This window comes from Phascolarctos cinereus, unplaced genomic scaffold (assembly GCF_003287225.1).
Source record: "Phascolarctos cinereus isolate Bilbo 61053 unplaced genomic scaffold, phaCin_HiC Scaffold_9;HRSCAF=440, whole genome shotgun sequence".
Lineage (NCBI taxonomy): Eukaryota > Metazoa > Chordata > Mammalia > Diprotodontia > Phascolarctidae > Phascolarctos > Phascolarctos cinereus.
In genome coordinates, this window is record NW_027556402.1 from 28,785,184 (window position 1) to 28,798,384 (window position 13,201).

Here is a 13,201-nt window from a genome sequence, read left to right on the forward strand (position 1 = left end):
CTTTCTTCTGGTTCCTCCTATTGGTTCTAATTCTTCCTTACATCATGACTAATGTGAAAATACATTTAATAGGATTGTATATGTAAAGCCTATATCAGATTGCGAGCCATCCTGGGGAGGGAAGGGGGGAGAGAGGGGAAGAAAAATTTAAAACTCAAAAGCTTATGGAAGTGATTGTTGATAAATCAAAATAAATGAATAAAATTTTTTAAAAAAACTTCATCTCTTCCATGAATTCTAATTTAACTTGTTCTCAAGCTCTGTTCATTTTTGAGACTTTTCCTGCAGATGTTTTGTAGTCATTCTGTTCTAGGATTTTGTCTTGAACATCTCTGTTACCAGAATAACACTTGATGGTGGGATTTTTTTTTTCTCTTATTCTTCAAGCCTTACTTCCTGATTTTAGACTTGTGTTAGGGCCATGCTCTGGGCACCTGAAGGGATCATACTTGGTCTTCTTTTGTGTCTTCTTGTTTCTGGGTGTTGCTTCATCACAGCTCAGTCTAGGGACCTGCAAGCTCTTCTTATCTGAGCACTATAAGTTCCCAACCTGGTTTTGGGTCTGAGCAACATAGTTATGAGTTTACTCCTGGTTGGAACACTAGTAGATTATTGGGGGACTCAGCCACTGTCTGCCAGATGGACAGCTCTGCAGGTTCAGAGGAAGAGAACTGCAGCTTCCTTTGGTCTGGGTTTCCTGCCCTAGTTATTCTACTGTAGACTTTACAATGGGCTAAAAGCTCAAAGTGAGGACCCTCCCCCAACCCCCTACTCCCGCTGCTGGGATCAGAGTCACACAGATGCTGCTTTCTTCTGTACTTGCTTCACATTCAGCACATAGTTTGGGGCCCACTACCACTACTTTCCCTAGATCACCACCCATAGCTATAGGTCCTCTCCTCTGCCCCTGATCTGTGACCCAGCATTGGATAGTGAGCTACAGAGCAGCCAGTTGACAACCCGTTCCTGCACAAGGTCAGGTACCTCTGTGATAGATACAGATCTCTTCTTGTCCTGGAGCATAGCCAGGGAGAGGTGCAGTCCCAGCACGGAAGGCTCTACACAAGATGCCCTTGCCTGTACGTTATCCCTAGTCTCCATAGACTTCAACATCTGTTTCCCCACGTGAATCTGGGCTAAAAAATGATTCATTTTGATTTGTTTTCCTTGGACCTCCTGATTAGGACTCAGTCTGGTGCATATTCTAGATCTTCATGGAGGAGTTGTGGATGACAGGTCAATTGTACTATTTCCTTCAAACTCTACCATCTTAGCTAGTCTTCAGTTGCTGAAATCTTCTTAGTTTCCATTTTAGGCAATAATTCTGATGAATTTTTGCTAATGTGACTAGTTATCTACACAGAGGAAGGATATGGGACATGTAGACACAAACAGAACGATTGATGAGTCTTTGACTACCAGGTGGTTCTGACAGCCATTTAATCCCATTTAGCTCTAAAGATCTATATCTTGGAGAGTCCCAAGCTCGGTGGGCTAGTTTGTGCTTGGTAAGTAAGGGCTGTTCTCTCTCTGGTTCTCTGACAGTCACTAATGTTCAGTTCTACCTCTTTCTATGGGGCAGTGCTAACTTGTTAAGAGTTTGTGGATTTGTGGATTTACCCAGAATTCAGCTCTTGACCCTTATTTATTGATAAATCCCATCTCCTTCTCTGGACTTGTTACATTTCAGTAAGTCCTAGTCATAATAGAAATGGCCCTCCACAAAAGCTGGCAAGCACACACATTTGTTTAGCATATAATTGATTAGAATATGGACAGTATATAATAAGTAGGAAACAATGCCCAGTAATAAAACATCTATCGGTTGACCTGCCAGTCTCTTAAGAGTGGTTAGGGAAGGGAATAAGAAATTATTTAGCTCCTATTATGTGCCAGGCAATGGCACAAATAATATTTACACAAATATTATGTCATTTAATTCTGTGAGGTAGGTGCTGTTATAATCTCCTTTTTAAGCTGAGGAAACTGAGACAAATAGGAGGCAAGTGACTTGCCCAGGTCCACACAGCTAGTAAGTGTTTAAGGTGATATTAGCACTCAGATCTCCTTGATTCTAGCTCTATCCATTTCACTGCTGAGCTGCTTCTAAACAGGCCTTTACATAATACATGAGTTTTTTCAAACTTAGTAGTTCCAGGAAAGCCCCAGATTGACCATCTTTAGTTGCATTACCTGCCAAGAGGGCAAAGCTATACACATTCAATTTTGACTCAGATAGCACAACTAATATTTATAGGAAAATACAGACATTTTGCAGGGATTCCAGACCTGGGTCTCCTGACAGACAATGATCTTAGTTCTGCTGGTCTTATCCTGGCAGGGCTTCTGACTTTGGCTACAACTTTTGGCTACATTATGGAGTAGAGTGGGACAGACTCAGTAGCTGTCCATCAAAAAGGAGGAGCCTGCCACCACTAATGCTGTTCCTGGCATCCCTCTGACCCCAAGCCTGAGCTCCACACTCCTCTGCCACAGCCGCCTTATAGCCTTTCCTGTGTCTAGCTCCTTTCTCCTTCCCCAGCCTCAAGGTACCTGCTGATCCAAGCAGCAGTGGGGAAGGACAGCTGAAGAATGGGATAATTACAAGTCCATTGGCCACAGCCTCTGAAACCAAAAGGCTTAATTTTTTTAAACCTTGCATTTATCTTTATCTCATCAACTTATGATTGGTCTAATTTAATGTTTCAGAAATCTACTTACCCTAGATTGTTGCATTGTTATAAACACCAGCTCCTTTTCTCTGCCTCAATATAACACTTACAGGCATTAACTGCCCCGGGATAGGGATGGTTGCATGGGACTGTTACATGTACTGCTTCATTTCTCAGAATCAGACTCAATATGATGATATGGGGGGGGGGGGTGAAGCAGTTGGGACACACGTACCCTCAATACCTTTTATCCACAAGTTGGTTTGAATACTATCAATAAACCCCACTTTTGTGAGGCTCTATCTCTCCTGACTTTCTCTACCACGCCATAGAAAATTCTTCACCCTGGAAGCTCATTCCACCTCTGCACTTCACCCATTGGAAATCTTCTCCATCTCTAACCTCTCTCTCTTTCTTTCTCATTGGTTGCTTCTTCCCAGAACTTCCATTTTAAGAATGACGTTAGGCTAGGTCTCCAGGTTGCACATCCAGCTCTGTACTTTCACTGACTACCCTCCTGTTTCCACCCTCCATCTTTCAGCTTCTTTTGTTTGTGTAGTCTTCCTCCACTAGAATGCAAACTCCTCGAGGTCAAGGACTGCCTTTTCTTCTGCTTGTATTTGTATTCCCAGTGCTTAGCAGAGACCTTGGCATGTGGCTGGTTGGCTATTGTCCTTCATTCTCAAAGAGGACTAAAATAACATCTCTATGCTGGAGTCAAGTGCCAGCGTGTCCAACTGTGGCTGAGCAGACCAATATGAGCTTGGAATGTTCTGCCACAGGTCAGGCACAGATAGTCTGTGTGAACATTTGGGGTGGATTCTATAAATTTGCATATCTCAAGTTTCCTTTGAGCTGCTTCACTCCTGCTTTGCTCATAGAGCACAGCGCCTTCTCTGAGGTGGGCACGCCATGCTGAGTGGCACATAGTACACACTTAATAAGTGCTTGTTGACTTGGAGATTCCAGACTAAACTGGCAGACTTATTGCCTATGATTTTTCCTATTCTTCTGGAATCTTCCCACCTTTGAGATACTTTAAAATAAATCTCTCAATTCTGTTTTGTTGCCTCCAGCATGGGTTTCTTCTGGACCTATTTGATTTGACCCTGTTGTTCATCTTCATTTTCTATGGCACACTGGGGACTCTGTAGTAGAGTATGAATAAGAGGATTCTTCTGTCATTCTTGAAGATAACATAGACCACTACAGGAACATTGGGAAATATGTTCCATTTCGTATGTATTTTTCCTTTCTTCAGGTTCATCTGTAACTGTTCTTAGGCTAATCTGTCTTAGACTGGCTTCATGCCAAGCTTCCTTCAGATGTTTTTCCCCTCCACTGCTTTTTGTGGTCTTATGACACAACACTGCTCACAACTTTCCATTTACTTTCCCTGTAAGAACTGAAAATGATCATGTTTTTAAACTGGTGCTGCCCTAGACTCTTATGTCTCTTTTCTTGGCAAAAAAAAATAAAGTGTTTCCTGACTGAGAAAATTTCTTGACTTTGATTACTTTTTATGTTGCAATAATTTGTAATTTAGTATAACTGCTCTTGATAGTTCTCCATTTTCACTGTGTTTTGGCTAGAAATTGTCTGTATGAGGAGATCCTACTGGCTTTATTGACTTGTTAGCCAGCCAGTATCTCTCCCTATCTTGGCTTATAGTAACAATTAAGTTTTTCTAATCTTAAATTGTAAGTTGTGGGTTCTTTTAATTATGATAGTTTCTTTCTTGTTTTAATTCCAGAGCTTTTAATACATACGTATTATATATTTCAATACACACGTTATACACATACACATGTATATAGTGTATATACACATGTAGGATGTATGTAAATATATATGTATACACACATATACGTGTGTGTGTGTGTGTGTGTGTGTGTGTGTGTGTGTGTGTGTGTGTGGTTACCATAAGAAGTAGTGTAGCATAATTGATAGAGTTATAGATTTGAAGTCAGGGAGGCCTACATTCAAATCTTGCCTCTGCAACTTATTAGCTGTGTGACCCTAAGAGGTAAGTTATTAACCTCTCTATGTCTCAGGACAATCTATATGCAATAGCTCTCTCTTCCCTTACTCTGTAGAGGGCATCATGTAACTATGGGATTTCCAAGGAAGGGTAGGGAAAGGCCTGCCTTTCTTCACTCCAGCATCATGTTGACCATGTGCACATGGCAGCTAGTATAGGCAAGCCTATACCTGGGTCCTTGACTACCTTTTCCATTTTTGCCTTTATTTTTTCCTGATGTTAGATCAATAAACAAGTATTTATTAAGTGCTTACAGTATGCCACATATTGTGCTAAGTAAGCACTGGGGAAAGACAAAAACAGTCTTTGCTCTCAAGGGGTTCACATTCTAACGGGTGAATGAATATCTAATCCAGAGATGGATATGTTCAAGCTTAGCGGTGACTTTGTGAATTCCAGAGGTTCCTAGTTCCCCTCAATGGACGCAAGAAAAAGAGTTTCCAACAATTGCTCCAGCATTTTTGGAGAGGATAGTCACCAAGAAGAGTATTGGTCCAAATCTGGTCACTTCATGTGTAGACATAGACCAGGAATTGAACAGTGAAAAAGTTAAGGCAAAATGTAAAATTCTTAATTTAAAAATAAAATTAAAAACCTGCTTTTTGTTCTGGTGAGATTTATGTATCAGCCTCCCACCAGATTACAAAATTAGTTACAAGTTGTTACTGAAATCCTATTTTAAATTGTTCTGTTAATGCTTGCTGTGAGTAATTTTTATGGCCTAGTGGATAGTGTTGGAATTGGAGTCATTATGACTTAAATTCAGGTCCTGTCTCTGACACCAAACTTTCTGTGCCTCATTTTCTTAATCTTTACAATGAGAGGGTTGGTCTTGATCCCCTCTAAAATCCTTTATAACTCTGAATTTGTTACCCTATGTTTAGCATTTCTTTTGTGTCCATACACAAAATAATTACCTATGACCTATCCCATAACTGATTCACATTGTACAACTGAGTATCTTTTTAATCCCTCTTTTTGAAAAAATCCTGGGCATAAACAATAACAAGCTATAAGTACATTTTTTTTTTTCTGGAGGCACTGGGCTATAGATTTAACAAGTCCAAGAATAGGAGAGGACCTGAGTTCAAATCTGTTCTTAGACATTTGACACTAATTGTGTGACCTTGGGCAAGTCACTTAATCCCAACTGTCTCACAGACAAAGAGAAATAAAAAGAGAAAGTGAGAGAGAGAGAGAGAGAGAGACAGAGAGAGAGAGAGAGAGAGAGAGAGTGAGAGAGAGAGAGAGAAGAGAGAAAGAGAGAGAGAGAGAGAGAGAGAGAGAGAGAGAGAGAGAGAGAGAGAATAGCACCTCTTCCCCCATCCCATCTATTAGAAGCTAAATTTCTCAAGACTACACTTAGTCCAAACTGCAAACCTGAGTACAGAAAAGGGATAGAGCATAGAACCCAACTCCCTGTGTGGGCCTAGCAGCAGGTCCTTAGTGTTAGAAGGAAAAAGTGAAAGACAGTTGACTAACGTAGGCACTTATCTCTGTTTTAAAGACTTGTAAAATCATTTCTGTTAAGCAAATATGAGCTGACAGTCTATATAATTTTATTATACTACGATTCTATGCTTTATATCGTATGGCTGCATTATTCTATATCAGAGATGGAACTTTGGTGGAAGCAAGTTACGAGAATCCGTAATTATTGGAAAATATGAGAGATAAATGATTACAGTCAGGACTAGACTGAGGCTAAGCTGAAAAAAAGCTGTTTAAAAGATTCTTTCACAGTCAGTTCCCTATCCTTCCTTGCTTCCACTGGGGCTTTAAGATCACTCTGCGTGGTGCTTGAGGATTAAATGAGGTAAGATATGTAAAACATTTTGCAAACCTTAAAGCACTACAGAAATGATGCCACAATCATGCCATGTTATTGTTGTTGTTATTATTATTATTATTATTGTTATTGCTTTAGTCTTTTTCTGGACTCCTGGTAAACATTTCTTCACCCCTCACTCATCTCCCTTTAGGGTTGGTTGTGATAATGGTGTATTTCAGATACAGCTTGCCCTATCTTTGATAAGGTCAAACATATTGTTTCTTTGCTTGAGAAATATTTCACCCAAATTGCTAAGAACTGAGGGAGGATGTAAGGAACAAACAGGACTTAGAAATTAGATCCCAAATCTGCCATTATACATGGGTGAGATAAAGAATTCAGCTTGGAACTCATGTGCGGTGTGAACTTTCATGTTCCAATGGGGAAAGAAGATATGGTAAACAAATTCACCTGTCACGTGACATCCACATCTTAGCTCTCTTTCTGCCCATGTTATCTGCGCTTGCACATGATAGAAAACCCAAATCTTTGGGCAAGTTTCTTTAAAGTTTGCCTTGGATGTTTGTTATCCATGAAGCTGATGGTCATAACAACTTCCAGTTTCTTTTTTCTTACCTTCTCTAAGTTTACACCTACCTGCTATGTGGATTTTTGATGAAGCCTGTGTTTATGAAATTAGGGCAGAGACATGATGTTTTGACTCCATTTTTTTCTAAGGCAGCAATTTCTGCAGTAAGAGCTCGGTGAAATCCAACAGCAGCGAACTTGCTTGAACTGATGAGGAAAAGATATAAAAGGAACAAATTTAACCTGGACATTTCCTCCATATCCATTTCTGTGCCATCCCATGTCCTTTTTAAAAACTCAGTCACAAATAGTCTCTTCAGTTGTATAAATCATAACATCTATGCCCTTTTATTTTATTCAAATTTTGTCTGCATCCTCCCATAAATCTCTTCAAGGCACTCACCCTCAGGACCAGGGATTTTCCTCTAGATCTTCTGATCCTGTCAGAATATCACTGGGACCCAAGCACTCTCTAGGGGTTATCTGTCCCCCTTTGTACATGACTAGCCTATCTCCTTTTCCAATCATACATCTCCCTAATATGTGGTTTGTACCATTTCACCAATATAGTCTTTGATGGTGCCCATTGTATAACTGTGGGTAACCTACAACTCCAGTTCTTCATAGATTATGATATTCCATGATTCATAGTCAACTAATATCACTGTAACAATCCCAGTGCTCACAGGATGAACCTTTGCTTCAAGAAGATTCAATTTATTTCAGAGTCTTGAAAAGAATGGCAAAGGCCATCCTACTTGCTCTTCTTTTTTTGTTTAATTCTGAGCCAAGCTCTTTGTTCAACTGAAGTATTTCTTCAAGAAATATGATCCATAAAGACTAGCTATATGGGTAATCCATCCAATCTGGAAAGTAGGCATTCTTTTTCCAATTAAGTTTTCCTGTGTGAATAATTGGGCTAAACTTTCCATCAACTATGGATCGCATTTAGGAACCTCTGCAATATTCTTTCACTTGATAAAATTAAGATAATGTCAGCCACAAATAGAAACATCTGGAAAACTTCATCTCTATTTGTGCTCTAGATATCTCCCATGAGAATAGCAAATACTTATTTTATGTCTTGTTTCATACTAAGATTTAAAGGATGACAGAATAAAATTATTTTTGTTTGTAAGTTTTTGTTTTGTTTATAACAGAGTTAAACATATTTTTATATTATTTTGATTTTTTTTTATAGGAGATACCTTGTTGAAGGAGAGCCATTTATTTAAGGGCAGTGTTTTGCTCCACTGAACCAAATAGTTATCAGAAACACACTTTTTAATCACTTGTGCAACTGCACAATATGGTGTGCTATGGATTATCATCCACCAAATCCTTTTCAAATGTTCAATAGGTTCCCTCAAAAGTTCATTAAGAATGCATTCAACTATTTTCATAAAAATTTTATAGAGATGGGAAAGTAGGACTATGGGTGGCTAGATATTTGAATTTTCATTCACTTTTTTTGAGTAATAATAAGATCTAAGATTTTTTCTCAACATTTATTATCCTGAGATATTCCAGTCATTTTGAGAATTGATCTTTCAATGCTGACTGGATCAAAATTGTTTCACCTCATCTTTGTATTCAGCAGCTCTTCAATTCATCTTTATTTTCTTGAGTATTATTTCTACTTCCTCATAAAACATATCAGGGACTATAATATTAGAATCCTAATGTTGAGGATTCATTGCTATTGTTTGTTACAAAAATCTTTTCCATTTTCATCTGTTCATTGTCTTTATAATTTCATCCTTAAATGACTTTGGGATTACCTCAATTAGTTGAATATTTCACAAGCTTTCCACAAACTTGTTTTCCCTTGCATTGTTTCTGTTTAATGAGATGATATAGGAAGCAGCTAGGTGGGCAGTGGATAGAACACTGACTCTGGCATTAGAAGGACTTGAGTTCAAATCTGGCCTTACTTACTAGCTGTGTAACTCTGGGCAAGTCACTTAACTCCGACTGCCTCCAAAAATAAAAATGTAATAGCTCTTATAATCTTCTGTCTTCCTTCTCTGTTAGATTTTACAAATGAGATTGTATTCTAAACCAATGTTAATCTAGATCTAAGCTAATTTATTAGCTCATAAGCCAATTAGCTAAATAAGCTAAATTAATCTAATCTAAGCAATGTTTTTTGGATGAGGCAGTTTCTAAGCTCTTTTGGTGTTCTCAATGTGGTGACTGATTTTCAAATGCTAAACTTCTGTGGGAGAAAATGATATTCTGTATTGATGTCTGTTGCTTTATCCATTTCTCTTTTTCTGTTTGTGTTATCAACAGCTTGTTTAAACTGGTTATTTTGGGGCTGACTTAATTGTATGCAACATATAATTTTTATTCTTCTAATTTGATATTGATTTTTATCTTTTTATCTTGCTCTGTGATTGGCTATTTAGACGCTTCTTAAAAATTGACTGCCACAAAGAATTAGAAATTGAGGGTTGCCCATCAGTTGGGGGATGGCTGAACAACTTGTGGTATGTGATTATAGAATATTATTGTACTATAAGAAATGATGAGCAAGATGATCTCAGAAAAACCTGGAAAGACTTGCATGAGCTGATGCAAAGTGAAATGTGCAGTGTGCAAAGTAACAGCATTGTAAGATGATCAGCTGTGAATGACTTAGCTATTCTGAGCAATACAACAATCTGAGACAATTCTGAAGGACTCATAATGAAAAATGCCATCCATCCCCAGAGAAAGAACTGATGGTGTCTGAATACAGATTAAAGCATATATATTTTTTTGCTTTCTTTATTTTTCTTGAGGTTTTTTTGTCTGTTTTCTTTCACAACATGACTACTAGGGATACGTTTTGCATAACTACGCATGTATAACCTATATTGAATTGCTTGCCTTCCCAACTGGGGTGGGGGGGATAGGGAGGTAGGAAGGGAGAGAATTTGGAACTCAAAGCTTTAAAAATGAATGTTAAAAATTGTTTTTACATGTAACTTGGGAAAAATAAAATACTAAATGAAGATTGACTGCCACATCATTAGCTACCTGTTATGTTGCAATATAATCAGATTCATTTTGAGTTATGTTATTTGGGACTTGGTTACTCGTCTTCTTGAAGATGTATTCATCATATGAAAGTATGAAGCGTCTGTCTTTTCCTGGGATCATTTTTGCATTTGAGCCCTCAAATATCAATGCTGATTTAATTGGGAGGGCAATGACTCCTTCACAGAATTTCTATACCTCATCGTTATCGTCAATAAATGTTGGCACGTAAGTTGCAGGTGTAATGTGTGATGGTCTTTTTGGATCAATTTTAAACTCTTCTGTTTGGCATTTAAAGCTCTTCATAGCTTGGCCCCTTTGTACCTTTCCAGTCTTCTTACACATTACTTCCCTTCCTGCACTCCATGGGATAGCCACGAGAACTTGATGGTACCGACATGAGTCTCTATGTCTTATTTCTGGCCAACTGGCCAGACATGAATCTCTATTGTCTTGTTCACTGGCCAACTCCCATGCCTAGAAGAGTGCCTTTGACCCTTTGCCTTCTAGAGTCTCTGTTTCCTTCAAGACTCAACTCAAGGGCCACCTTCTAGAGGAAGGTTTTCCTGGTCCTTCCAGCTGCCTATGCCTTCTCTTCTGCTTGACATGTGTGTGTGTCTTGCTGTATGTTGGATACACATGTGCACATGGTCTCTTCATCAAGAATGTAAATTCCTTAAGGGCAGAGGCAGTCTTGCTTTTGTCTTAAGTACTTAGACATAATGCCTGACACATAGTAATCACTTAATAAATACTTGTTGATTGATTTGACTTGAGAGCTATTTGTCTAGAGGTATAGATGGTTTACAGAGCACTGGATATGACATTGGGCAGACCTGGGTTCAGATCCTATATTAGATGCTTATTGGCTGTGTGATACTGGACAAGTTTCTTAATCTCTCTATGCTTCTGAACCTTTATGGTCCCTTCCAGTTCTAAATCCATGATCTTAAGATCCTATCATGAGTTCTGCAATACAAGATAATCAAGAATTTCATGAAATGATGCCTTTGCTTACTTTGGCCTCAAGATAGAACCAGCTCTTTATTTGTCTGTCCCAGGAAGATCTGTTTGCTATCCTTCTATTCAACTATCATTTTCTTTTTGTCTTCTATTTGACTTTAAGTCTTAATATCAAGAGAACATGAATCATGTGATCTAGTAGTACATCCATCTGATCACTGGATAAGAATCTTAGATTAATGTTTGTAGATGCTCTAATAACTGTGTAATTCTTAATAATGTTTCTGTCACTGCAGAAGCTCCGTGGAGCTGCTCGTAAGACTGAGGTTCATTTCATAATTTTATTTGTTTTACGGCCAAAGAATTCATCACCATGTGATGAGCATCCTGTTGATCAGTCTCTCATGCTTAACTAGATTAGAACTTGGAAAGCAGATTGTATCTGCTGGCAGGATTCTACTTCACTAACCTTTCAAGCATGGCAGACTTTTAAGGAACCTGTTCTCTCCTGGCAGAGCCTGCTACAACCCAAGATCACCTTGATGTCATGATAAAGCAACATAATAAGACTCTGGATGAACTATTTAAAAATTACTTTAAAGAGTACAATGAAAACAGTTTACTAAGGCAGCCGTTTTGAAGGCCAGAACTATAGCCAGGTTCCATGACAATGGCATCACTGCCCTAGGGATGACCTAGAGCCATATTATAATTGTCAGAAGAAGTTACTTTAGTAGTAGTTTGCTCATTTTACTCCAGTACATTCACTAAACTTAGCTTCCATTAATGCTGATGACATATTAGTGATCCTGGGTTCTTAAAAACTGTTAGTGGAATACAATTTCTGGAAGACCTTGCCCTGGTAGGAAAATACTGAATATAGGTCCAGTGAGAGACCATCTGGGACCCAGCCAAGCTATGTCCAGCCACCAGGTTATGATTTGTTCAACCATATCAGCTCATGAAACTGTCTACTAAGATATGAAGAGATTATGATCTCCCATCAATAGGAGTATCCACAATGACAGAATCATGGCTCTTCTGAAGTACCAAGGAAGGTTGGAATCGAAGAATGATATAACTATAGGAATAATTTCACTGTTATAAAGTACTTTGGAGATTAAAGCTTAAAGTGGTCCTTCAAGGGATCTAGGATTTGATGTCTTTTTTTCGTGTGTACGATGGAGAAATGTGGGAATGATGCCCCTCAGTCTTCAAAGCCCTGCTACAAGCAAATCCCATAGTATAACATAATTGCAAAGAGAAATACAAGAAAAGCACTGCCATCCATCTGGGAGGATAATGAAAATATTTAGTCTTGGTTTTTTTTTTCCTCTGTTCAAGACAAGTATCTCCTAGGCTGGATCACTATCAGGGAGGGGATACAGAGTACCTATCAAAAGGGGCTTAACACTGACTCACTGATTCCAGACTTGGGAGCTCTTCAATGCAGGTGGCTCACTGGGGTGTGTTTAGAAGGCTAAGAGAATTGTACACATTAGCCAGTGACCCAGTTACAACTTTGTCTCTTCCAGTGGCCCTTCCTCAGTCTCTGTGTCTTTGTTTCAGCAGACTGAAGGTCAATTCAAGTACATCACAACTTGATCAAGAGCTTCCATATATTTTCAGATTACAATTGGAAGTGCCTCCTTAGCAAAGGAGGTTGGGTTGGCTTAGGGAATGTGTACCTCCTACTCTCTTGGTGAGTTTCCTGCAGTTTTCATTTCCTGCCATTGAGTCGGAATGTTAGTTCCTGTGACAAAGGGAAAGTAGGGAGCACGAACCTAATCCCTAGCCTTACATTTGATTATTCTTGTATTCCTAACAGCCATAGTGTAGCTGATAGAGAGATGGCCTTGTCATTCAAGGTAGCAGGGAGAACTACCCTAATATGCTAGCCCCTGATGGGCAGATGTACATTTACCACTTTCAGTCCTGAATACTTCCCTGCAGTGGTATACAGTGGAATGCAGGAGATCCACAATCTGTACCCCACATGTTTACTCAATGGCTCACTTTACCAGGACTTTCTTGGGAGCAAGAAACAATGTTCATGACATAAGCATCCATCTGCTTCTTGTGATTCATCCATGTTGCAAGGGATGAGAAATATTATGACATCTGACTGATTTGGAAATACAT

General features: G+C 38.9%; 1 protein-coding gene across 1 annotated transcript in view; it reads right to left on the reverse strand.

Moving 5' to 3' along the window:
- The window catches only part of HSD17B11 (hydroxysteroid 17-beta dehydrogenase 11), a 33,623-nt gene that overhangs the window by 10,221 nt on the left and 10,201 nt on the right, over positions 1 to 13,201 (reverse strand). The window contains exon 5 of the mRNA XM_020988324.1: positions 7,142 to 7,279. Coding sequence (XP_020843983.1) covers positions 7,142 to 7,279 — 138 coding nt within the window. The remainder of the gene's footprint in view (positions 1 to 7,141; positions 7,280 to 13,201) is intronic.